The sequence below is a fragment of the Pan troglodytes genome, chromosome 1 (assembly GCF_028858775.2).
Source record: "Pan troglodytes isolate AG18354 chromosome 1, NHGRI_mPanTro3-v2.0_pri, whole genome shotgun sequence".
NCBI lineage: Eukaryota > Metazoa > Chordata > Mammalia > Primates > Hominidae > Pan > Pan troglodytes.
Genome location: NC_072398.2, coordinates 48,233,029 through 48,261,022, shown reverse-complemented (window position 1 = coordinate 48,261,022; position 27,994 = coordinate 48,233,029). Strand labels below are relative to the sequence as shown.

Here is a 27,994-nt window from a genome sequence, read left to right as displayed (position 1 = left end):
TCTTTTCTTATTTGAAGATATTTGTTTGAAAGAAACTATGTCTTTGGCTGATAGCCTGTATAATCTGCAGCTGATTCAAGAATTTTGCCAAGAATACTTGAACCAGTGTTGCCATTTCACTCTGGAAGATATGCTCTATGCTGCTTCATCCATAAAGGTAAATTAAATTATTCTTTTTTTCCCTTTGCTTTGTTAAAATATGTTTTTTTAAAAAACAAACAAAAACACCGGGCACAGTGGCTCATGCCTGTAATCCCAGTACTTTGGGAGGACAAGGTGGGAGGATTGCTTAAGCCTGGGAGGTTGAGGCTTCAGCGAGCGACGATCATGCCACTGCACTCCAGCCTGGGCAACAAAGCAAGACCCTGTCTCACAAAATAAATAAATAAAATTTTAAAAATAAAAAATAAACCATAGAACAAGATATATAAATGACCTAGCAACTTTAAGCTTATAGATTAACTATATTAGTCAAAAGAGCTTTTGAAGAAAGTTTTTAATTTTTTTCTCCTTATTTTGTTTTTTAATATACTATTAGCTACAAGTTTCTTTTATAGTGCAAAGCCAAACTTAAAGTCATGTACAAAATTGGCCAGTTGTAGTGACTCGTGCCTGTAATCCCAGCACTTTGGGAGGAGGAGGTGGGCAGATAGCTTGAGCTCAGGAGTTCAAGACCAGACTGGGCAACATGGTGAAACCCCATCCCTACAATAAATACAAAAATTAGCTGGGAGTGGTGGCATGTGCCTGTGTTCCCAGCTACTCGAAGGCTGAGGTATAGGAGGATTGCTTGGAAGGCAGAGGTTGCGGTGAGCTGAGATCGCGCCACTGCACCCTAGCCTGGGCAGCAGAGCCAGGCCCTGTCTCAAAAAAAGAAAAAAAAAGTCATGTACAAAATTGATCTATTGTCTTAATGTTTGCAAAATAGAGAATAAGCCATTAAATGTTTCTTACAAATAGCAATGCTTACAAATAGTAAGATTCTTTATAAATAATGAAGCTTTCTTTTTCTTAAAAAAATTTTAATTTTTGAATTAAAAAATTAATTGAAAAGTAACATTATGTACTATTTAACTACCATTATGCATAAATATATGATATGTATAGTTAAATGATATGGTATCCTTGCGTATTTTTATGTGTACAATGAGTCATTGAGCATTAAATTGAAATTTAGTTTGTTTATTCTCACTAGATTATATATAATTGTTCTGTAGTTACCAGACTGTTTGAAATTTGTCACGTTTATTGTCCTTTGACTGTAGGCTAATGTATGCTGTCAGATTGTGTTAAAATAATAAAATTTCACATGGGTAGTATTATTTTCTTAATTTTAAGTTGAATATATTTTATTTACATTGATGTTAAATGTTAAAAATAATAATCATGGCCGAGCATGGTGGCTCACACCTGTAATCTCAGCACTTTGGGAGGCTGAGGTGGGCAGATCACTGAGGCGAGGAGTTCGAGACCAGCCTGGCCAACATGGTGAAACCTCACCTTTACAAACATTAGCCAGGCGTAGTGGCACGCACCTATAATCCCAGCTACTTGGGAGGCTGAGGCAGGAGAATCACTTGAACCTGGGAGGCAGAGGTTGCAGTGAGCTGAGATGGCACCACTGCATTCCAGCCTGGGTGACAGAATAAGACTATGTCTCAAAAAAAAAAAAATCATTATTATCATCATCACGAATAGATTTTTGAAAATCATTCCATTCCATTCCCAAGTTTGAAAATTAAGTTGTGTTATGAATACTGTTATTTTTAATACTTCAAGAATTATGTCTTATCCTCTAGATGTTATTTTAGTAATGTTAGTGTTGTATTTTATGTGAGTCAATAATATAAAGTCAATTCAGAAATCAGAAATGTTTTCTAGTTGAGTCATATTAATTTATGAAATACTGAACTACAATATAAAAACTTCAGGCCTGGTGCGGTGGCTCATGCCTATAATCCCAGCACTTTGGGAGGACAAGGCAGGAGGATCGCTTCAGTCCAGGAGTTTGAGACCGGCCTGGGCAACATAATGAGACCTTTGTCTTTACAGAAAATAAAGTTAGCCAGGCGTGATGGCACACATCTGTAGTACCAGCTACTCAGGAGGTTGATATTGGAGGATTGCTTGAACCTAGGAGGCTGAGACTGCAGTGAGCCCTGATTGCATGACTGCACTCCAAACTTAGTGACAAACCAAGACCCTGTCACCAAAAACAAAACAAAACAAAAACCATAGGGGCTTTCTCTTTTAATTTTTAAAGGTTAAAAAAGAGTGTTTAAAATAGTAATTATTTGAAGTTCAAGATTTGCTGTTGCTAAAAACATGGTGGGAATCATATACATGTTATATAAACACAGGCAACCCCCATGTATGCAGTTTTAGTTCTGGTAAACCATTTGGAAGCAGACTGGGGAAACGAACTGGGTACACCTATTGCTTTTGAAGAATTTTAGGATTTGTTTGCAGCTACTCTAGGTTACCAAGTGTCACATGTGCATCATTAGAACAAAGCCCTAATTTAAGACACTGAAGAACTACAGAATGCAAGTGTGTAAAAGTTATTAAGATGAAAAGAAAGGAGCATTAAACAAGTTTGTCAGCAAAATGTAAAATGGCAAAATTTGGAGATTATTATAACTTTTAGAACACTGCAGGACCCACACTAATGTTTGAAAAATATTTTAGCGAGAGACTATTATATGCTAGACACTGTACTGAGCCTGGGGATTTGGTCATTTATTCATTCATCGGCAGATATTTACTGAATATCTCCATGTGCCAGACACTATTCTTAGCTTTGGAGGTAAAGCAGAGAACGAAATGGCAGGGTAAACTATAAAGCCAGTGGTAAAGACATTTCCAAAATAAGCCACTGCTCCTGCTGACCCAAAGTTGTACCCAGTCTCTTGTGTCTGACACATCAAAAAAAATTTTTTTCTAATTGATGTTGAAGGTTTACACCCTTGCCATTCATATCAGAATGAAAGGTAATATCATTTCCATATATATCTTGTAATGCTTTCTCTGGTATTTTCAGGTAATAACAGAAATATTAATTTCTGTTAGTACCAGAAAAGGCATCAACAAGATATCTACGTTGTCAGCTAAAAATTTAAATGCTACTTCTGTAATCTCAAAGGAAAAAAACTGTCTCACTAAATACATGGAGATATAAGATTGCATTTGTTTAAGTTGGTATACCTTGGACTTCCAATACATAATATACAGTTCTGATGTTTATATCAACTTTGTCTGGGTATGACCCATATAAAGATATTTTCTTAAATTAGGTATATTTAAACTATGATTTTCTACAGAAAGGGCTTTGGTCACTTTCTATGTTCTTTACTTATTACTACCACAGCTTTGACTTCATTTGAATATCTTTTTTTTTTTTTAATTCAACCTTATTTTAAACTTTTAGCTTAAGCTCAAGGGTACATATGCAGGTTTGTTACATAGGTAAACTTGTGTCATGGGGGTTTGTGGTACAGATTTTTATTTCGTCACCCAGGTATTAACCTTAATACCCATCAGTTATTTCTCCTGATCCTCTCCCTCCTTTCACCTTCCACTCGTGGATAGTTTTGCAGTTTCTGTTCTCTTTCTGTCCCTGTGTTTTCGTCACATAAGTGAGAGCATGTGGTGTGTGGTTTTGTTTCTGCATTAGTTTGCTAAGGATAATGACCTCCAGCTCCATCTGTGTTCCTACAAAGGACATGATCTTGTTCTTTTTTATGGCTGCATAGTATTCCATAGTGTATATGTACCCCATTTTCTTTATCCAGTCTAGCGTCGATGGGCATTTAGGATGATTCCATGTCTTGGCTATTGTTAATAGTGCTGCAGTGAACATACACATGCATGTGTCTTTTTGGTGGAATGATTTATGTTCCTTTGGGATATACCCAGTAATGGGATTGCTGGGTTCAGTAGTATTTCTGTTTTTAGGTCTTTGAGGAATTACCACACTGTTTTCCACATTGGTTGAACTAGTTTACACTCCTACCAACAGTGTGTAAATGTTCCTTTTTCTCTGCAACTTTGTCAGCACCTATTATTTTTTGACTTTTTAGTAAGAGCCATTCTAACCGGTGTGAGATGGTATCTCATTGTGGTTTTGATTTGCATTTCTCTAATGATCAGTGATATTGGGCTTTTTTTCATATGCTTGTTGGCCGCGTGTATGTCTATGTCTTTTGAAAAGTGTCTGTTCATGTCCTTTGCCCACTTCTTAATGAGATTATTTTTATCTTGTAAATATGTTTAAGTCCCTTATAGATGCTGGATATGAGACCTTGGTCAGATGCATAGTCCGAAAAATTTTCTCCCATTCTATAAGCTCTCTGTTCACACTGTTGATAGTTTGTTTTGCTGTGCAGAAGCTTTGTAGTTTAATTAGATCCTATTTGTCAATTTTTGCTTTTGTTGGAACTTCTTTTGGCACCTTTGTCATGAAATATTTGCCCATTCCTATGTCCAGAATGGTACTGCCTAGATTTTCTTCCAGGGTTTTTATAGTTTTGGGTTTACATTTACTTCTTTAATCCATCTTGAGTTAATTTTTTTATATAGTGTAAGGGAAGTGTCTGTTTTCCATCTTCTGAGTATGGCTAGACCGTTATCCCAGCACCATTTGTTGAATAGGGAGTCCTTCCCCATTGTTTGCTTTGGTCAGCTTTTTCAAAGATCAGATGGTTGTAGATATGTGGCCTTATTTCTGGGCTCTCTGTTCTGTTCCATTTTTGTACCAGTACCATGCTGTTTTGGTTACTGTAGCCCTGTAATATAGTTTGCAGTCAGGTAACATGATGCCTCCTGCTTTGTTCTTTTTGCTTAGGATTGCCTTGGCTATTCAGGTTCTTTTTTGGTTCAATATGATTTTTAAAATAGTTTTTTTAGTTCTATGAAGAATATCATTGGTAGTTTAATAAGAATAGCATTGAATCTATACATTGATTTGGGCAGTATGGCTATTTTAACAATATTGATTCTTCCTGTCCATGAGCATGGAATGTTTTTCCATTTGTTTGTATCATCTCTGATTTCTTTGAGTGGTGTATTGTAGTTCTCCTTGTAGAGATCTTTCACTTCCCTGGTTAGCTGTATTCCTAGGTATTTTATTCTTTTTGTGCCAGTTGTGAATGGGATTGCATTCCTGATTTGGCTCTTGGCTTAACTGTTGTTGGTGTATAGGAATGTTAGTGATTTTTATACATTAATTTTGTATCCTGAGACTTTGCTGAAGTTGTTTATCAGCTTAAGGAGCTTTTGGGACAAGAGTATGTAGCCTTATGACCATCTTAACTAAAAGAAGGAAAGAAGAAGCTTTTAAATGAAATTAATCTGACATCATTCCTGAAATATGGTGACAGATTTATTGCTGTTTAATCGTCATGAACTCAGAAAGACATAATCTTCATAAGCTTTAATTACTGGGAAAATTATTTCTTACTGTACTGACATCTTGTGGCCAAATAGTACAATTAATGTTATTAGGATGGCTATCTTACCAAAGTCCTTAAAATATTAACTTATTTTCTGTTCAACAGATAATTATTGAGCACTTAAGCAGTATTTTTTCAAAATATAATCTGCTTTCAGTTAACTAGGCTAGTAAAATGGAACCTAGCACCAGTACTTAAAAACCAATTTTATACTTTGGCTTTAGAAAGTATACCATAAAGATAAGTATAAAGAAGAAATATAAATCACAATAATCTTATTAATCAGAAATATTGTGTCAATGTTTTGATGTTTTACTGACTTTTTTAGTACATAGATTCATTCATTTGTACATTCATTTAATAAATATTTATTGAGCACCTATCATGTGCCAGACACTGTTTTAAACACTGAAGATATAATGATGAGCATAAACTTTGTCTTTTTAGACTTTATCATCTGGAGGGTAAGATGAGGAACCTTGGAGAATGTAGTAATAGATAAATCTGGGAAGAGAAAAAGGGACTGTACCAAGTAGCCTCTTGTAAGCCATAGTAAGATTCCCTTTACCTCAAGAGCAATGGAAAGAGAGTTGCATTTTGAAAAGTTTGTTTTCTTAGCAAGCCAAAGAAAAAGCTATTGTGTTCCAAACAAGGCAAAAATGTTTGAATCAGAGCAGTTATGATGGAGAGAAGTTGGTGAATTCCAGAAATATTTAGGATGCAAAATCTGCATGCTTTGGTGATGAATTGGACGTGGGAGAAAGAAGGTGTCAAGGATGACTCCTAGGTTTCTGGTTTGCACACTGGGATAGTGGTGCCATTCAGTGAGATAAGGACTGCAGTAAGATCACATTTGTAGGGAAGGTCACTATTTCAATTTTGGACATAGGCCTTTGAGATATCCAAAAGAAAATGCTCGGTAGGCCACTGTATATATAAGTGCAGTCAGTACATTTGAGAATCATTTAGTAGCTGATGGACGTAGGCATGGCAGTGTTTCAAAGAGGGGCGAGATCAGGAATATCAAATGCAGCTGAGAGGTCAAGTAAGATGGGAAATCTGTTTGATTTAGCAACATATGTACATCATTGGCGACTTGAGCAGTTGCTGTTAGGGGAATGATGTGACTCAGTGCCAAGACTGAAGTAGATTAGAGAGTAAAAGTGATGAAATGGAAAATGTCAGTAGAGGCCTGCTCCTAAAAGAAGTTTGTGAAGAGGTAAAAAGATGGTGGGAATGAGGAGAAACTAGAGAATAGTTATTGAGTAAAGGTTTTGTTTCATTTATTTTGATGGGAGGGATTTGAGCATGTTTAAAAGCCAAATAGGAAGGATTCTGTTGACAGGGGAAGGATACATATGTAGGAGAGAAAAGTAGGATTAAGAATATAAGCATTCACAGCAATTTGGATGGAATTGGAGACCATTATTCTAAGTGAAGTAACTCAGGAATGGAACACCAAACATCATATGTTCTCACTCATAAGTGGGAGCTAAGCCATAAGGATGCAAAGGCATAAGAATGATACAGTGGACTTTGGGGACTCAGGGAAAAAAGCGGGAGGGAGGTGAGGGATAAAAGACCACACATTGGGTACAGTGTACACTGCTTGGGTGATGGGTGCACCAGAATCTCAGAAATTACTTAAAGAACTTATTCATGTAACCAAACACCACCTGTTCCCCTAAACACCTATTAAAATAAGAAATAAATTTTTTAAAACTGTAAAGTTTCTGAGAAGTCAAGCAGGGATGAGAGCCACTGCATAGCCTTTACGGATTATAAGCATTCTTATTACTTTTTTTAGTCACAAATTTTAATGGCTGCTTCAATTAGTATGTATCTGTATATCAACATTCTAAAATTCTGAGAATTTACAGTAAAAGCAAACATGAAGGTAAAGTAGAAACCTACCAAATGCTCTTCACCACTGTGCATTACCTTCTGTAACACTCCAGACTCTTACACTCAGCCACCTACAAGACAGGTCCACTTAAATGTCCAGTGAACATCTCAAACAATGACTCTAGATTCCTTTCATTACCTGTTTCTCCCAGTCCTTTCTATCTCACTATTAGTTGCTCGAGACAAAAACCTAAGAGTCATCACTCTTGATTCTTCTCTTTTCATCACTTTCTTTTTATTTTTTTTAGAGACAGGGTCTCACTCTGTCACCCAGGCTGGAGTGCAGTGGCACAATCAGCCAAATCCTGGGCTCAAGCTGTATTCCTGCCCTAGCCTCCCAAGCAGCTAGGATGACAGGCACGTGCCACCATGCATAGCTAATTTTTAAAATTTTTATAGAGGCAAGCTATGTTGCCCAGGCTGGTCTCAACCTCCAGGCCTCAAGCAGTCCTTCCTCCTCAGCCTCCTCAAGCACTGGGATTACAGGCATGAGCCACTGCGCCCAGCCTCTTTTCTTCACTTTCTGCATACACGATAGCCTTCCAGAACTATCAGATGAGAGATGATATTTGAAAGTCACCAACTTAAATATGAGAAAACCAAGAGAACGCATAAGTTCTAGTGGAGAGCATATAGAGTTTAAGGATTATTCATAATTAGCAAGTAGGAAGAAGGCAAGACATTAGAAAATAACCATATCCAGGATAATCTTAAAAACTTTAATATGAAATAAGACCTTATTAAACATTAATAAATTTGATAGTAACTATTTTATTAAATGCCAAACACCCAAAATTTAGAAAACGTATTATTTTAAATAGTTATGAAGACAGATTTTGTAGTTTTAAAAAATTTACCGAATGCCTAAAATTGAAATAATTCTTCATGCTTACAGCTTTTATTTTATATGCATTTTAAAATATAAGCTTGTAGTAGAAATGTGCTTTTGAGGACCCTTAATCCTTTCTCTTAATTTTAAGCCATTAAAAAAATTATTTACATTTTAAAATAGTAATAATAAAAGGTAACATTGTTGACTTATTGATAACTTTTCGAAGTTAGGTAGATACATTCATTGTATAAATAATGTTTTGTACATTTCAAAATTATTAAAAATTAGCTATAAAAATTTAGTTTTGGTGTTATTTAGCACCTGTATTACTGGTGAGTTTAGCATTACTGAGCACATACATATAACTTTTTTTGTTTGAGACGGAGTCTTGCGCCCTGTCACCCAGGCTGGAGTGCAATGGCATGATCTTGGCTCACTGCAACCTCTGTGTCTTGGGTTCAAGCTATTCTCCTACCTCAGCCTCTCAAGTAGCTAGGATTACAGGCACGCGCCACCACACCCGGCTAGTTTTTTGTATCTTTAGTAGAGACGGGGTTTCACCTTGTTGGCCAGGCTGGTCTCAAACTCCTGACCTCGTGATCTGCCCACCTTGGCCTCCCAAAGTGCTGGGGTTACAGGCGTGAGTCACCACGCCCGGCCACATAAAGTATTTTTTTAAGACTACATCCAGTTACGTTTTGGAGAAATTTCTAGGGATCTGAGTAGAGCTTAGTTATGTTTTGAAAGTGATAACCCCTCTTTAGAGTGTCAGATGATTGAATAACTTTTTAAGTTGCTTATATTTACTTTGGAATGAAAGTGCCTTATATATTATCTCAGTGTTCTACACAGTTAGAGGTATTCATGCCTGCTAGATCAATTGGACCACCATTTTAGAACTATAGAGCAAATGATCAGCAAGAGGTTTTGAATAGTTATAATTTTTACCCACAAGAGTTAATATTCCATCCCATGTTTAATAGCCTACTGTAGTGAATATACTCCAGTGATGAATGAATGAGATTTAAACCTATATTTTAAAACAATAAAATTCTGTTTATCATGAAGTTTTACCTAATGTAGGCTTTCTTTTAAATTTCCTATATAGAGTAATTATTTGGTGTTCATGGCGGAATTGTTCTGGTGGTTTGAAGTGGTGAAGCCGTCTTTTGTACAGCCTCGTGTTGTTCGTCCACAAGGAGGTAATCAATCTTTTTAATTTTAAATGTTCCTATGAACAGAAAAAAATGGAATGTTGATATAACCTTACCTGGTTACATTTTTAGAAAGCAGCCTATTATTTTTTTTTTAGATTTCAGCTATTACACTTGATAGATTCTCCTAACCTCTTAAAATGGTTAGAGGAGAAGAAAAAGAAAATGGAGGGAATGGCTTTGAATTTGAAGTCTTATGATGTGGAACTTTTAGCTTTAACTGTCCATTTCTTTTCTTTGCATCTTTTATCGTTATCCCAGCTTTTATTCCCTTTTAGATTCTTAGTTTTTAACATTGTGTTACCCAGAATCCCCACAAATTATTGTTTGGCCTTAACCCGCAACTCGAATTTGCCATTAAACTATAAAAAGGTTTGTATGGATTTTTAAACCTAGTGGATTTTATGACTATTATATCATGAACTATTGATTGTACATAATAAGAATAAAATTAGTAAGAAATAAGGGGGTTACTGTAAAGACCCCTAGATATAAGGAACAAAAAATCTTCCTAAATTTTCTGTAAAGCAAAATTTCACATAGCAAAACCAATTTTCTCTTGGCTCCCATTATAAAACTAGAGGTTTATTTCTAGGCTGGGTGTGGTGGCTCACGCCTGTAATCCTAGCACTTTGAGAGGCCTAGGCGGGTGGATTACCTGAGGTCAGGAGTTTGAAACCAGGCTGGTCAACATGGTGAAACCCTATCTCTACTAAAAATACAAAAATTAGCCGGGCATGTTGGTGCATGCCTGTAATCCCAGCTACTCGGGAGGCTGAGACAGTAGAGTTACTTGAACCCAGGAGGCAGAGGTTGCAGTGAGCGAGATCGCACCACTGCACTCCAGCCTGGGTGACAGAGATGAGACACCATCTCAAAAAAAAAGAAAAAAAAAAAAAAACTAGAGGTTTATTTCTATAGGGGGAAAAATGATCTTAAATTATAAGCTTAGCCCACTAAAGAACTTTCTTCCAGCATAACTTATGGAAACATTTCTGTCTGCTACCAATAGCTGCCCTACCCAATACAACACATGATTATTGTGCATCCCAACTACTTAGCAGCTTTCCTTGGCTCCAAAGTTTGTTATTTTTGTAACTGCTACCGTTACCTGCACCTCCCCGCTAAACCCCCAAAAAATAAAAGAAGAGAAAGTGATCAGGAAGGAGGAAAAACATATGTAGCCAAAGGGGAGGCATAGTCTAGTGAGTACAATGAGGTTACTTCAGGCAGCCCACCGCATCTCAGGCAAAAATCTGTGAAATAAGCAATAATTCGAGTATTGCTAAGCTTCTTAAGGCAGATTCTGAATATCGAGTCACTATATAACATTATATAACTTCTTTACATGCCTATAAAAAAATAGAGATGCTCCCCTAAGGCCATTGAATGAAGTCAGATATTCTTAGTAATTTTCATAACCAATATTTGTATAATTTTTAAAAATTATTAACAGGGTTTTCACTACATTGCTTTCTGTGATTTCACCTGTGAAGCTCACTATTCAAAATACCAACAGCTGTTGCATCAGATCTCAAAGTCAAAAAGTAAATTGAGTCTTCCTCCAGAGTTACTTACAAAAATAAAAGTATACCAGCAGGTTTAATTATTTTCTAAAGAAATTCTGTTTTTCTCTAATTGACCAAAATACCAGCTGTTTCATAAAGAAGCAGAGCTGACCATATGTATCTGAAGTTCTATGAAAGCTTTCACAAAGCTAAACGCTCAAACTTATTTTTGTTTGTTTGTTTTTGTTTTGTTTTGTTTTTGAGATGGAGTCTTGCTCTGTTGCCCAGGCTGGAGTGCAGTGGCACAGTCTCGGCTCACTGCAAGCTCCATCTCCCAGGTTCACGCCATTCTCCTGCCTCAGCCTCCCGAGTAGCTGGGACAACAGGCGCCTGCCACCACACCCAGCTAATTTTTTGTATTTTTAGTAGAGGTGGGGTTTCACCATGTTAGCCAGGATGGTCTCAATCTCCTGACCTCGTGATCCACCAGCCTCAGCCTCCCAAAGTACTGGGATTACAGGCGTGAACCACCACGCCCAGCCACTTATTTTTGTTTTAAATACATGTATTTATTTTATGTTAGGCTTTTTCCCCCTAATTATCCTTAATCAGATGAATTTTTTAATTTAAGAAATTTTTGGCTGGGCATGGTGGCTTACGCCTGTAATCCCAGCACTTTGGGAGGTTGAGGCGGGCAGATCACAAGGTCAAGAGTTCGAGACCAGCCTGGCCAATATGGTGAAACCCTGTCTCTACTAAAAATTCAAAAATTAGCTGAGCGTGGTGGCGGGTGCCTGTAGTCCCAGCTGCTTGGGAGGCTGAGGCAGGAGAATCGCTTGAACCCAAGAGGTGGAGGTTGCAGTGAGCTGAGATCGCGCCATTGCACTCCAGCCTGGGCGACAGAGCGAGACTCCATCTAAAAAAAAAGAAAGAACATTTTTTTTAATTTTGAATTTAAGTCTGAATACTTCAAAAAGATCTTAAAGAAACTTGACCCTTTGAAAATTATTTAAGAAGAAAACTTTATGCTATGATTTCTCAATACGTAGAAAGGGAAATAGAAGTTAAATTTTATTATAAATTTGTTTATGGTCCAGAATTTTTCATAGAAATATGCTAATTTGAGGGTGTTTTTAAAAATCTTTTATTCCAGCTGAACCTGTAAAAGATATGCCTTCAATTCCTGTCTTGAATGCTGCCAAAAGAAATGTCTTAGATAGTAGTTCTGACTTCCCTTCAAGGTAAACTCCACAATGACTTTATTTTCACCATTTCTATTCTATTTAGTAATTAAATTACATAATATTATATTACATAAGGTTTTTAAGAATTTCAGTTGGATTTTGAACTGTTATAATTAGCTTACCCTATTAAAGCCTGTTTTAACTTAAATATAAATTGAAATATACACTGAAATGAATGTTTATGTACCACACTGAAAAGATGGGACAATATATTCTAAGTTCCCAATAACCAACCTAAAACCAAACTTTTGATGCATAACTTGTTCATAATTGAGAACTGTCTAATAGGTAACTCTTAGGCCTTGGAGGGAAATTTTGAAATTCGATTAGGACTTTTATGTATTTTATTATTTTAAAAATCTTTGAAGGTTTTTCCTGCTTTTTTTTTTTCCTGGTTAGGATAGCTATTGAGAGATCACAGTGTTACCCACACAACGGGTGGGTTTGGTCTTTTGGCAGATGACAGTCCAAAGCCACAACCAAGGAGGATTTAACAAGACGAGGATTTTATTACTTGCAGCAAGTAAGGAGGACACCAGGAATAATTCCCCAAAGCAGTGCCTCCTCAAGCAGAGGTGAAAATAGGGCTTTTAGTAGGCTGGTTAACTGTATCATTGTGTGTAGAGGTGGAGTAAAGGCAGTAAAGGCACAGTCATCAGTCATGCTTCTGCATACTGGCATGTATAGAAAATGCGGAATAAGCTCCTCCTTGGATGGGATTTTTAGTGTGGTAATGGTAATACATTTCCGTCTCAGGCATCTCTGCATCCACCCAGCTTGTGTAGTTTTTGTTTTGTAATGTGGGGTTGGGCTGCTTCCTGGAAATTTCTGAAACAATAAAAATTTCAAGGTGCAACAGTTACAAGCAGGTACCTTTTCACAGTGTGTACCTGAAAACCCAAGGACCCTGGGTTACAACAATAGAATATTTATTACAATATTAAATCTTTAATGCTTTAGTACATAGTATTAGGAACTAAACTGAAAGCAAAGTAAAAATGTCCTATCATATTAATACCTAGATAATCCTGACTTCTCACCCAGGTATGTGATAGGGACATTAGTTTGTTTAAAAATGTATTTCAGCAGCTCCTATAAGCAGCTTTTTATTTGAATCTATTAGAACCTACAATTTATATTGACTTTGGACTCCCTAATCTATCTGATTTTTTACGTTAAAACTAACGTCTTTTGTGGGTTTTTGGAAATTCAGACACATTAAAAATACATTTCAAAAATTATGAGTAAAACATTCAAAGTAATTTCTGTATGAATTCTTGGCTTAACACAAAAATATGAAATTTAGCAGGCATGGGGGGTCAATAGTGACATTTCCTTCCTTGAAGATTTAGAAAACACTCAGTGTTCTAGGTCATCACTCTTGCTCTATTAAATCTTTAAATTCCACTTTCAAAGTGGAGGAAAGTAAAGCTTTCCACTCAAAGATTAGATTATTCCATAATTATTCTAGGAACCTAAATGGACAGTCTCCCACATTTCTGAAAAATGTTTTAATTCATGTCCTCTGGAAAACTCATCTCTTTTCTGTCTCTCAGACATCTCAGCGGCTCATTTTTCCTATTTTTCCCAGCAGAAACTCTTTTTATAATGCAGATGGATGTCTACATTCTTTTCCTTGAAAAGTTATTGTGTAGCCAGTATTCTAGGCTATTCTGAGTTCCTAGTCATCCTCTCATTTCTATAAGTCTCCATATGGTCCATTGTAGTTCTCCAACACTGTGGAACTTTTGAGAAAGAATTGAAGTATTTTTACCCTTCCTGGGAATAATGTAGCCACATCTCAAATGTTAGTGAACCTAAATAATGATTTTATGAGAAAGAAAAAAACAAAGGACGAAGACAGACAAAGCAAAAGATGTTTTCAGTAGCTACTCCACACACTTGGCTACCAGCTGTTGGAGATATACAAACAGGTCCGTGAGCAGAGAGGCTGTCAAGGTATTTTACTAGGGTTTATTATACCTATAGTTTTTAGAGATTAGATTTGACCAAAGTATTTCAAATTGGTGAGTTTCATTTTACTTTTTTATATATCAGTTTTTATGTTTATAAAAATGAAAATAATTCATATCTCACAAAGACATTGAGATGTATATGAAAGTACTTCAAGTTGTTTGGCTAAAAGACATAAAATATATATAGATACATACTGTAATCACAGCCATTCTTTGGTTTAAACAATATGTTTCCATATTTTTAAAATTTAGGTTGTAGAATCAGAGGTGGTAGTGTTGTTTCTAACTTAAGACATTCTACCTAAATTTATATTAAACAGCTAAAATATAACATTTTAAATTTATTTTCCATTGCAGTGGGGAAGGAGCTACATTTACACAGTCTCATCATCATTTGCCTTCTAGGTATTCACGTCCCCAGGCTCATTCTTCAGCCTCAGGTAATATATTTGAAAAAGCCTAGGAAAATACTCTTTTAAGTAGGTTACCTGGGAAATGATTGACAGTAAATATAAATAAACAAATATCCAGGGTTTTTTTGTGGTTTTTTTTTGTGTGTGTGTGTGTGGTTTTTTTTTTTTCCTGAAAAATGGCTATTATAACACACTAAAAGCATGGTCAGTTTCACTGTGGTTGCTTTTCTTGATAAAATGATCTCTAATTCTCCTTATGTACCTACTTAATTTGTATTGCTATTAATGAATCCTCAAATACGTGAAGTCTCCTAAGCTGCTATAAGTTAATTTTTTTTACATGATTTCAATGGCTTTTTCTTTTTTGCATTTGAAGGAGGAATTAGAAGGTCTTCATCTATGTCTTATGTTGATGGCTTCATAGGGACATGGCCCAAAGAGAAAAGGTAAACAAAGAGAATTACTTTTAGTGTATTCAGATCATTAAGAAATGCAAATTGCATCTGTGTCTCTCTTTTATTGATAACCAAATTGCTAAAACTTTTAATTAGTTCCTAAATTTGAAAAAGGCAGTATAGGCAGATGATAGAGATGTAAAAGAAGCTAACTTTAAAAAGTAGCTAGATAGCCCTCCCCTTACCTTGAAGACAGTATGATTATGAGAACTGGGGAAAGAAAGGAAATGTAATTTCAAATAATTCTTGTTAAATGATACTAAAAATCATTTCTAGGATTTTTAAAGGATTTTTCTCTTTAACTTTTTTTTAGATCATCAGTGCATGGCGTATCATTTGATATTTCTTTTGATAAAGAAGATAGTGTACAGAGATCCACTCCAAACCGAGGAATCACTCGTTCTATTAGTAATGAAGGACTTACTCTGAACAACAGTCGTGTATCTAAACACATTAGGAAAAATTTGTCCTTCAAGCCAATAAATGGAGAAGAGGAAGCAGAGAGCATTGAAGAAGAACTTAATATAGATTCTCACAGTGACCTCAAATCTTATGTGCCCCTTAACACAAATGAACTAAATTCTAATGAGAATATTCATTACAAGCTTCCAAATGGAGCTTTACAAAATAGAATACTTCTTGACGAGTTTGGCAATCAGATCGAGACACCAAGCATTGAAGAAGCATTACAAATAATTCATGATACTGAAAAATCTCCTCATACACCTCAGCCAGACCAAATTGCTAATGGCTTCTTTCTTCATAGTCAAGAAATGAGTATCTTAGATTCAAATATCAAGTTAAATCAATCTAGTCCTGATAATGTAACTGATACGAAAGGTGCCTTGAGTCCCATAACTGACAATACTGAAGTAGACACTGGAATTCACGTTCCTTCAGAAGATATTCCTGAAACTATGGACGAAGATTCTTCGTTGAGAGATTATACTGTAAGCTTGGACTCTGACATGGATGATGCATCTAAATTTCTTCAGGATTATGATATTCGAACTGGCAACACCAGGGAAGCTTTGAGTCCTTGTCCAAGTACTGTAAGTACCAAGTCTCAGCCAGGCAGCAGTGCTTCTTCTAGTTCTGGAGTTAAAATGACCAGCTTTGCTGAACAAAAATTCAGGAAACTGAATCATACCGATGGAAAAAGTAGTGGAAGCAGTTCTCAAAAAACGACACCAGAAGGCTCTGAACTTAATATTCCTCATGTGGTTGCTTGGGCACAAATTCCAGAAGAAACAGGGCTTCCACAGGGACGGGACACTACCCAGCTGTTGGCCTCTGAAATGGTGCATCTTAGGATGAAACTAGAAGAAAAGAGGCGTGCTATAGAAGCCCAGAAAAAGAAAATGGAAGCTGCTTTTACCAAACAGAGACAGAAAATGGGAAGGACAGCATTCCTTACTGTAGTGAAAAAGAAAGGGGATGGGATATCTCCTCTACGAGAGGAAGCGGCGGGTGCAGAAGATGAGAAAGTATATACTGATCGAGCAAAAGAAAAGGAATCACAAAAAACTGATGGACAAAGGAGCAAGTCACTGGCAGATATAAAAGAGAGCATGGAGAATCCTCAAGCCAAATGGCTAAAGTCTCCAACTACACCTATTGGTCCTGAGAAGCAGTGGAACCTGGCAAGCCCCTCAGAAGAAACTTTAAATGAAGGAGAGATTTTAGAATATACCAAATCCATTGAAAAGTTAAATTCATCCCTGCATTTTCTACAACAAGAAATGCAACGCTTGTCACTTCAGCAGGAGATGTTAATGCAGATGAGAGAGCAACAATCTTGGGTGATTTCACCTCCACAACCCTCTCCACAGAAACAGATTCGAGATTTTAAGCCTTCTAAGCAGGCAGGCCTGTCATCAGCCATTACACCATTCTCCTCAGACTCCCCTCGTCCTACTCACCCATCTCCACAGTCTTCTAACAGGAAAAGTGCATCTTTTTCTGTTAAAAGTCAAAGGACTCCTAGGCCAAATGAGTTAAAAATAACACCTTTGAATCGAACCTTGACACCTCCTCGGTCTGTGGATAGCCTTCCTCGGTTAAGGAGGTTTTCACCAAGTCAAGTTCCTATTCAAACTAGGTCATTTGTATGTTTTGGGGATGATGGAGAACCTCAGTTAAAGGAATCCAAACCTAAAGAGGAAGTTAAAAAGGAGGAATTGGAATCCAAAGGGACTTTGGAACAGCGTGGACATAATCCAGAAGAAAAGGAAATCAAACCTTTTGAGTCAACAGTCTCTGAAGTCCTATCACTTCCTATCACAGAGACTGTATGTCTGACACCAAATGAGGACCAATTGAATCAACCCACAGAACCCCCTCCTAAACCCGTTTTCCCACCCACTGCTCCAAAAAATGTTAATCTGATTGAAGTTTCCCTCTCAGATTTGAAACCCCCTGAAAAGGCTGATGTACCTGTTGAAAAATATGATGGAGAAAGTGATAAAGAACAATTTGATGATGACCAGAAAGTATGCTGTGGATTCTTTTTTAAGGTGTAGTATTAATCTGCATAGTTTTGGGCATCTTCATTAGATGAGTGTGGTTGTGTTGGATATTTTTTTTTCAGTTGACATGCTTGCTTCTTTCAGTAGCAGTCCCTTTTGATACAAGTTCATCCCCATTAACTATAGTAACATTCAAGCACACTGTGGTTTCCAGTATGGACTCAAAGCTGTAATAAATCCTTTTATCACATGTTTAGATATATCCCTTGGTTTTGCTCCTCTACTGCTCTTTCTCACTCACAAAAGCCTTTTAAAAATTAAGCTACTCAGATCTCTTCAGAGAATGATTCCATTTTGTCTCTTAATCATGTAACACTGCCATTTTTTTTTAACAGAATGCTACTGTAGACACTAATAGATATTAAAATTTACTGCCTAGAGACTCTGTTCCTTGCAGAGGAAGGGAAACAAAGGGGAAGAAAATCATTAGTATAAAACAGGCAGTACCTCTGTTGCTTCATTTCTATTCCATTTATTTACACATCTTCACCACCCCATTACTCATCTGTTGGACTATGGTTACAGCTTCTTGACTGGGCTGTCTGTCTCCAATCATGCCATTCCAGTCTTCATACTGCTACTAAAGGTGATAGTTCCAAGAGCATAGCTCCAATTGAGTCTCTTTCTAGTCAAAAATCTTGCCTGTTGAATAAAGTTCAAACCCTTTAGCACAACATTCAGGGACTTTCACAGATGAACCTAAATCTTTTTGTCTAGCTTCTTCCCCGTAATTTTATTTTGTACTGTTAAGATTAACTTCAAGCTTCATCTAAAGCCTTTTATAATTCCTTCAGTCGAGGTCAAATGTTTCATCATTTGTGTATCTATTGTATCCTTAAATATACTCATACCTGTCCTGTGTCCCGGAGTTTTCAACTGTTTTGTATGATTTGCTTTGTCTCTTAGACCATGACCTCCTAGAGGTGCTGCATCTTTTTATTTTTATTTATTTATTTTTTTTTTTTTTGAGACAGAGCTTTGCTCTTGTTGCCCAGGCTGGAGTACAATGGCGCAATCTCGGCTTACCGCAACCTCCGCCTCCTGGGTTCAGGCGATTCTCCTGCCACAGCCTCCCTAGTAGCTGGTATTACAGGCATGCACCACCACGACTGGTTAATTTTGTATTTTTAGTAGAGACGGGGTTTCTCCACGTTGGTCAGGCTGGTCTCGAACTCCCAACCTCAGGTGATCTACCCGCCTCAGCCTCCCAAAGTGCTGGGATTACAGGCATGAGCCACCGTGCCCAGCCAAGGTACTGCATCTTTTTATCCCCATAGCATAATAAAGTGTCTGGCAAACTACAATATATGTAATTTGATAGATGAAGACATGAATGTTTGAACTAATTGCTTGAATGGTATCTTCTGACTTTCTCCATTCAGAGTTAAATCTCTCTCTGGGTTTCCATACAAAGCCTGTTGTTTGTACCTCTTCTCCTTGTGATTTTTTAGGCTCCTTGACCTGAGATACCATATATTTTAATATATGTAATATCTGACACTATGTTGTGAGTATGTTAGACACCAAAGAAATGTTTATTGAATTAAGCATTGGCAGGGACAGTTGACAAGGAGACATTAAGACAGTGAACCACTTCTACAACAGCTTGTTACTTTGCTGAATTCTGAAGCATTTTGGAAGCCCGCTGAGAACTAGGGCTGTCCCTAAGGATTCAGGTAGAAACTAGGGCAGGCCCAGGAAGCCTATAGATAATGAACTAGCTCTCAAATTAAAAGTACTATAGAAGAGAAGTATAATCATCCCCATCTTTTCTTCAATGGAAAAATGTTCATTATAGTTCAGAACCTATCAAGCAGACTGTCAGTACCTCAACTTAAAATCATGCAGCAATAGTTTCATTTATGTGCTACAACATTGGGTGGCTAATTTTGGGATGTTTTTACTTGAGGTATTTTTACTGAGCTTATATTTTAAATAAAATTTAAATGCAATTTTAAAAATTGGTGGGGGAACTACCTACTGTAAGTTATTAAATTAGGGTTAAAAAAATTTGTGCTTTTTTTTGTTTGTTTTTATGGTTGTTCTTTGCAAATCTCATAGGTTTTGACAGAGTGTAATTAAATAAGTTTGCCTGTCCTCTTTTTTGATGGAACTGTTACCACTGTAGTTCAGTTCTTCCTTCATAATTTCTCAACCACATCCACATTCAGAAGGGTTGTAATAGTTCAAACTTTCAGTTATAGGACTAACCACAAAATGTGACTACAACAATTGAAAATGAGAATATTGGTACCTAAAATGTTTCATCGTTTTCAATGAAATTCGTTCTTAGGATGATCAAAAAGCAGAAAATGATATGGCAATGAAACGGGCAGCTTTGTTGGAGAAAAGATTAAGAAGGGAAAAGGAAACTCAGCTCCGGAAACAACAGTTGGAAGCAGAAATGGAGCATAAGAAGGAGGAAACAAGGTAAAGGAAATTGCTGGCCCAGTGCTAGATCTGAACTTTAATGATGCATGGGCATATTTAGAAAAAGTTGGTAAGTACTCAAAGAGGTAGTCTCTCATTAATTTTTATTAACAGATTTTTTTCAGAGAAGTTTGTAGTATAGATAGACAGCTGGATCAATGCTACTTTTTGGTGCTTTGTAGAAATCAATTTATTTTCCCAAAGTATTGCCTAATTTTATATTTTTATCTTAAGTTTAAGGCATCTCATGGGAAAGTTCTCTAGAAACATTAATTTAAATAATTAAATGTTTAAAAAACATTAAAATAACTTTCCTGGGAGATACACACACACACACACACACACACACACACACACACACACACACACGACCTAAATTATCTCAAATACCTTTATTTTTATTTATTTATTTGACTCTTCCTTCCCTCCTTTATTTACTTATTTATGCTTAATCCCATGTCTTAGCAGAATCATCAAGTACCTTTTAAATGAACCATTTATTCACCAAGGTGATGAAATAGAATTCTCCCTTCTCATATCAAATACATAACTCTCTCCTGTATGGTTTGTCTTTGGTATGCAGAATAAGAACTGTAACCATTTGATTTCTTAGGCGTAAAACTGAGGAAGAACGTCAGAAGAAAGAAGATGAGAGAGCACGCAGAGAATTTATTAGGCAAGAATATATGAGGCGGAAACAACTGAAACTAATGGAAGATATGGATACAGTAATTAAAGCCCGTCCTCAAGTAGTAAAACAAAAAAAACAGCGACCAAAATCTATTCACAGAGATCATATTGAATCCCCCAAAACACCAATAAAGGGTCCTCCAGGTAACATAGCTTATTATGAAGAGTCTGTTCATAAAAAACACCAGCTTGATTGGTTTGTCATACTAACTTGGTTGTACTTTGATGTGCAAAATTGGATACACAGTTTGAGATTGTGCATGCTCCCTTTTGGAAAACCAAAATGAGCAAATGAAGTTTTTAATGAATTAAATGTATTATGTGTGCATGCATATATTCAGTAGAACAAATGTGAATGCTAAAAATCAAATCTAAATATTAATCTATTAGGGAACTGTGCCCTCAGATATAATCTCCTTGAACTATTAACTGCCCTTTACATACTTATAAATTTAAATAAATGTTATATGCATGAAATGTACAAGAAACATGTTGGTATAATAAGGAATGCAAGATCAAGAGTTCACAAGTCCCTCCTTCAAGATAGAAATGGTTGAAAATCCAAACTTATAATATCTGGAGTTGAGAGAATATATTTTCTTTAAAAGTCAGTATACATACTCATTATTACTATTATTATTTTTTGAAACGGGGTCTCAGTCTGTTGCCCAGGCTAGAGTGCAGTGGTGTGATCATGGCTCACTGCAGCCTCCACCTCCCTGGGTTCAGGTGATCCTCCCACCTCAGCCTCCTGGGTAGTTGGGACTACAGGTGAGTGCCACCATACCCAGCTAACTTTTTTGTATTTTTTGTAGAGATGGGGTTTCTTCATGTTGTTCAGGCTGGTCTCGAACTCTTGGGCTCAAGTAATCTGCCTGCCTTGGCCTCCCAAAGTGTTAGGATTACAGGTGTGAGTCACTGCGCCTGGCCATACTCTTATTTTTAAAAAAATCTTGGGGGGCAGGGATAAATTTGTAAAAATAAAAGAAATCTTTATTAAAACCAAATGCCATGGAAATTTTTTAGAGAATTCTCATAGTTATACTGAACCTGAGGAAAAATAACATAATATTGACTGTTTAAAGAGAACTCTGTTTTCAAGCCTGTAAAACTAATTGATATAATTTTCTACCTAGAATTTAGATATTATGAAATTTTTTTTTGTTATTGTTTTTTTCTTTAGGATCACAGTATCATGTCTCATATTAACACTTTCCTTTTGGAACACAAGTTAGTTTTATCATTGTTTCCTAAAAGTAGGTTCCTTGCTAATTTTAAATAAATTGTGTATATATGCATGCAAGCATATTATGTGTTTAAAAGTACAGAGAAAAGGAAAAGAAACTACAGAAGCTCAATTTTTATATGCTGGTGTTATCTAATGAACAGACTCTTTGCTAGTTGCTCCTTTTAAATTTCTGATTTTGTTTTTATTCAGGATCATGAGTTTATCGTGTTTTTTCAGTCTCTAGCCTTTCTTTGGCATCGCTGAACACGGGTGATAACGAGAGTGTACATTCAGGCAAGAGGACGCCAAGGTAAATCTATAACGTATGAATATTTTTACAGAAAAGAATATAGTACCTGCAATTATACAAACTCTAAGTAAAAATTCTTCAGTGTTTTTATATTTTATAATGACCAAATCATAATCACAAATTTTACTAAGTTTTGCTGACTTAGGACTGTTAGAGTTTCTGTTAAAAGAAATTATGTAAAGAGGTGTCTATTCATCTTTCAGTGCTTTTTGTCTTCTAGAATTTAGAATTATTGACATTGATAACATACTTTTTATAAGCTATGAAACATTAACAGTAATTATACATCAGTAATTGCTAACATGATTATTAAATCACAGTCAGTAGAATGAGAGTACCAACTTCTGTAGTCTATTACCAACTAAGACAAAGGAGTTTTCCCCATTAGAATAATTCCAAAGTGGGTTGCCTATGACTTAGGAAGGATCTCTTTTGTATTTTCTTTCTCTAGGATTCTTTCTCTAGATTAGAAGCTAAAAATCAGTATTTTATTACTTTATACTATAATATCATATCAGAAAAGAACATTTCTAGTGACAGTCATCATCTTAGAGTTCTTATCTTTGTATTACCATCCTTTGTGTTATTTGCCAGTTTTCACATTGAAAAACATTCACTGTTTCAACAGATATTTATAGAATGCTTACTATGTTCTAGGAACTTGGATGTGTAGCTGCGAATAAGACAATGTTATATTATTTTTTATTATTAATTTTTTTTTTTTGAGACGGAGTCTTTCTCCATTGCCCAGGCTAGAGTGCAGTGACACGATCTCGGCTCACTGCAACCCCTGCCTCCTGGCTTCAAGCGATTCTTCTGCCTCAGCCTCCTGAGTAGCTGGGATTACAGGCGCGTACCACTATGCCCAGCTAATTTTTGTATTTTTGGTAGAGACGGGCTTTCACCATATTGGCCAGGCTGATCTCGAACTTCTGACCTTGTGATCTACCTGCCTCAGCCTCCCAAAGTGCTGGGATTACAGGCATGAGCCGCCGCGCCCGGCCTTATCATATTATTTTTAGGCCTTCAGGTTGATTTTGATTGTTACTTTCACGTATACCCTCTGGGCCCCATTTTTTCTCTGTTTGAGACATAAAACATATTTTATTTTCTAATTAGATCAGAGTCTGTAGAAGCCTTCTTATCTCCAAGTCGTTGTGGCAGTCGAAATGGAGAAAAAGACTGGGAGAATGCATCAACAACTTCTTCAGTGGCTTCTGGAACAGAATATACAGGTTAGTGTCTATACATTTTTAGAGAAACATTTGAATTTAACACACTCATAAATGGAGGGTGTACTAAAGAAAATTTTATTGGCTCACCTTTGGGTCTTAAACATAGGCAACTAATAAACAGTGAATGCAGGTGGTCACTTTCAGGTAGTTCAGTAAGTTTCTAAACAAAATTAGTGATGCTACTTATATCTCATCCCTCTAACCAATGCTGGCCATTTCTGTGTGTAGTTTGGGTCCGAAGAAGTTTTAGAGAAGTTCTACATAGTTCCTCAGTACTGAGTAAAGGCTAGAATCCACCAAGTCCTCTCCCTAATACTGGGATTTCAGGTATCCAGAATTGTGCACCTTTAGCAAGTATTAAGAGGCTCTAAAAGATAAGAATGCATTGAATCTAGGAAGGTATGTAGCCTCACATATCGCCACCAAGTCCTCTTCTAGCTTCTAGGTAGGCATGATTGGAATAAAAGCAATGAAGAATAGAATGTGGGTTAAGGATACTTCTAAATAAATGAAGCAGGAGAGAAATCAGAAGAAATGTCAGCAGCACGTTGAGAGGTAAGATAGGAAGGCATGGGAGAACATGTATGGGGAAGAGCAGAGGGAAAAGGAGATGCCTCCATCTATCCATGATAGAGTGGAAGTGGAAACCCTAGAAAGGCCTAAAGAGGTTAGAACTTGCTAGAGACCCACTCTGTGGCTTTTAATACTACCTCCTACCGCCAGTCTGACAGCCTTTGGGATTTGACAGTATTTCCATGTTACTTACTCTGCTTCTCTATGTTAGTTCAGTTGAACAATCTGAAAAAGAAAGCTTTTTTTTGCCTTTTGAAAAGACTTAAATTACTCATGGACCCATTCTACTCTAAGCTAACCAGTAACCATATAGATTTAAGAAAGAAGGTTAAATAGGCAGTATGACAGTTATAGCAATATTTTATTTTTAGTACTGCTCTCACAGGGTACTCCAAAAGGCCATAGGAACATCCTCCATATCTCTGGGTGGATAAAACAATGTTTTGGTTGGATTGCAGCCAGTAAGAGGCCTTTAAGCACAGAATTTGGTCTTCTATTACAATATTTCAGCAGTGTAGGAACAATTACATCATTTTAAAATAGTAGTATTTCTGACTTAGGAATGTTATTTTTATTATTGTTGTTAAATCCCTACCATAGGACCAAAGCTCTACAAAGAACCCAGTGCAAAATCCAATAAGCACATAATACAAAATGCTTTAGCTCATTGCTGTTTGGCTGGAAAAGTAAATGAAGGTCAGAAGAAAAAAATACTGGAGGTAAGCATGTTTGCATGAAAATTAAATTTGGCAAACTGTAGAAGTCTTTTATCCATTCAAGAGAATGTACTCTCATGGGCCTAGACTTTCAACAGCATGTAAAAAGATCTGTAGCTAGATGTTTTAATTATCAGATTTAGTTTATTTTCACATTAGGTTCTGGAAGCCTGCAGATTTTATTAAAGACTAGCAATAGGCTTTAAGATTTGTCATTGAAATAATGTTATAAAATGTGACTAAGAAATGTAACATAATTATATAAACTTTATTCAGCAAAATAAAGGGTTTTTATTGGTGTTGTTATGTTGTTTTTGTTTTTTATTTTAAAGGAAATGGAGAAATCAGATGCCAACAACTTCTTAATCTTGTTCCGGGATTCAGGATGCCAGTTCAGATCTTTATATACTTATTGCCCAGAAACTGAAGAAATCAATAAACTGACTGGGATAGGCCCTAAATCTATCACTAAAAAAATGATTGAAGGACTTTACAAATACAATTCTGACAGGAAACAGTTTAGCCACATACCCGCTAAAACTTTATCTGCCAGTGTTGATGCAATTACCATTCATAGCCATTTATGGCAGACCAAAAGACCAGTAACACCCAAAAAACTTTTACCCACTAAGGCATAGAAGTTGGGAAATACTTGCTTCAGAACATTCATGGTAAATTTGCACTTCATCTTTCCTGCCTATAGAAAATCTTTCTAATTGCCAACAAGACTTTTATTAATTAAAACTGGACATTAAGCTCTGTTGTCATGAACAACTGGAATGTAAACCACAGTATTTTGGAGTGCAGAACATTCTCACTTAAGTGATAAGTCCAAATGATGAAGGAAATGTTTTAATTCACAAATGGAGATCTGTATGTGTTATCAGGTTCACCTGCTTGATATTAGATACATTAAAGCACTGAATTTTCATGGATATTAGTTGGATTTATCATTGAAATATGGTTAAGATTACAAATTATGTGTTTTATTTGTTGCTTTTTTTTTAACCTTTTAATGTATATTCTTGTCTTCAGATGGTTTGCTATTTTTCTCTCCTGGGGGTTTATTCTAAGATACCTTTGTATTTTGTTTCATGTGGAGATCATGAAAGTAGGAAATAGACCTTTAGAAGTAACTCGCACCTTTCTTATGATGTTAAGAGAAACACTAGTGTTTAGTTTTACAGTAACCCTCATATTTTAATGGTGTTACAGCATTTGCAAAAATTATTCTGCTAAGTATTTACAACTCTATTTATTATTCACTCAAGTATTAACATTCTCTATTAAATAAGAGGAGGTGTTGTAAAGAGCTGCTAGTAGGTTCGCTTTAAACCACATGAGCTTAACCAAGAATATGTTGTAAGAAGTTGCTGATTAAATCAGTGCTGTTTTTACACCACTTCTGGCCAACTCAGAATAATTTAGATTGTTCTTTTAACAAAAAAGGCTTTCTATCTCTTTTAAAGTAAGTCACTTTATAAGTTGGCAGAAGTGAATGACACTTTGAGAGTAGTCTTTCAATCTGAAGATGTAAGACTTCCTGAAACAAGTTCTCAAGAAGTCTTTACATTATATTTATAACTCATATAAAAATTATATTTAGAATTTTTAAACATGTACAAAGGGCTACATTTTAATTTTAAAATAGCTTCACATTATTTTACTTATATTGGGTTTTTCTTCATTTTAATCCTTTTCGAGTGGAATGGCTTAGATTAAGTATACACTTGAAATCTCCTCTACATGATCTTTGTTCTTTAACAGTGTATACCAGAGGGTTAGTTGGGGAAAAACTTCATTCTCAGGAAAAGACTTGAATGATTATGTGACCCTGTTATGTTTCAGTGTTGTGACAAATGTGTAAACTAGGGGGGGAAGACAGTATTGTATCATAAATGAGATGCGTAGTTTGTTTTCTTTCATGGGAAGTAGAGATAAAAATATATACATTTCTCTAATTGAGTTGTTTAGAGAAAGAACTAATGTCTCATATGATGTATTTACTTATTTAAAAAAAAAGAATAGGAATGAGATGTCCCTGAGCTGTACTTTTCTATTATTATAAGGCCTTTAGGCATCAGTGCATCTGGGTTATCAACATTTTCTCAAATGCTGTCAATATTTTACTGTAATTTATGTTCTTATATTTATGTATATTTGTTAAAACTGTAAAAAAATTTCACAGATTTTTTTCCAATACCTGTGCAAGATACATGTGTAGCTCAAAACTATTTGTGATCTACTGTTTGCATGTAAGAGACCAGGATATGTAACTCTTATATTTTAAGTGTATACATATTGTGTATATAACATATGGATATTAAAAATGGGGAATTGCACATTTTACCTTTTAGACAGTAATTTCTATCACAGCTAGAAGGAAATGATTGTCAAATACACGTTTAGATTAAAACTAGTTTAAAAAATTATAAATGAATCTAATCAAAATGTGAATAGTAGTCAAAAGGATAATTTAATAAGCATTTTATGTTACTAAATTTGTTCATTTCAATATTAACTAAATTTCCCTCATCAAAGCAATCTTTGTGATATTACTTCGCTATTAAATAAAGAAAATTGGATGCAAGACAATGGAGAAACTTTAAAACTAAACAGGACCACCCTTTATTCTTAAATTTGTGTGTGTCCAACAGTTGAATTGAATGTCTATAAGGTCTAAAGGTAGAATGTGAATATTGCCACAGAGTTCATTGCTCTCAGTATAAGATTTTACTTTATTAATGCAGAAGGAATATGGATATATTTCTTTAAGTCTGCAGATTTTTTTATTATGGTGCAGCTTTTTTTTAATTATGTTTTTAAAATTATACAGTTGAAAAATAAGCCATTTCATAAAGTCTGAGGATTTTCGTCAACCTTACTGAAACACACTGGTGCTTTCATCATCAGAGGTCAAATTATTATGATAACCATTCCATTAAGTTTGCCAAACATTTGTCGTGGTTACCAGTGCAGCCTGTCAAATTCTGCTATTTGACACAGCTTTGGAAAGATTTAGTTCTTGGTTTTTCCGTTTTGTATTAGAATGACTGTTACAGTTTTATTTGGCTGTTTAAAGCCAAATTCAGCTATTTAATTATGGTTTCATGGACACTGTTGAGCAATGTACAGTGTATGGTGTGCTTACCTGTCCACTCTAGAGCATTGCTTACAGGTTTTTTGTTTTTTAAGATGCTGTGCTGTAAAATACTGTCATACTTGCTATTTCCTGGTACAGTGTAGTTTTTCCCCTTTCATTTGAATAAAAGCATGGCACCAAATGA

The 27,994-nt window shown here is 35.8% G+C and overlaps 1 protein-coding gene across 7 annotated transcripts in view; it reads left to right on the top strand.

The window, feature by feature from the left end:
* Window positions 1-27,994, top strand: part of CAMSAP2 (calmodulin regulated spectrin associated protein family member 2) — a 121,320-nt gene extending 93,326 nt beyond the window's left edge. For 4 of the 7 annotated variants that reach the window (XM_514085.6, XM_001144062.6, XM_009440503.5 and 1 more), the window contains 12 exons: window positions 18-157; window positions 9,296-9,389; window positions 12,063-12,150; window positions 14,487-14,569; window positions 14,919-14,988; window positions 15,311-17,513; window positions 19,819-19,955; window positions 20,569-20,789; window positions 22,111-22,183; window positions 23,303-23,418; window positions 24,592-24,710; window positions 25,040-27,994. In XM_514085.6, the coding sequence (XP_514085.2) occupies window positions 18-157; window positions 9,296-9,389; window positions 12,063-12,150; window positions 14,487-14,569; window positions 14,919-14,988; window positions 15,311-17,513; window positions 19,819-19,955; window positions 20,569-20,789; window positions 22,111-22,183; window positions 23,303-23,418; window positions 24,592-24,710; window positions 25,040-25,345 (3,650 nt within the window). In that variant the 3' untranslated portion in view covers window positions 25,346-27,994. Of the gene's footprint in view, window positions 1-17; window positions 158-9,295; window positions 9,390-12,062; window positions 12,151-14,486; window positions 14,570-14,918; window positions 14,989-15,310; window positions 17,514-19,818; window positions 20,026-20,568; window positions 20,790-22,110; window positions 22,184-23,302; window positions 23,419-24,591; window positions 24,711-25,039 lie in introns of those variants that run through there. The other 3 variants (XM_001143924.5, XM_009440498.5, XR_677287.5) reach the window with 2 other exon arrangements.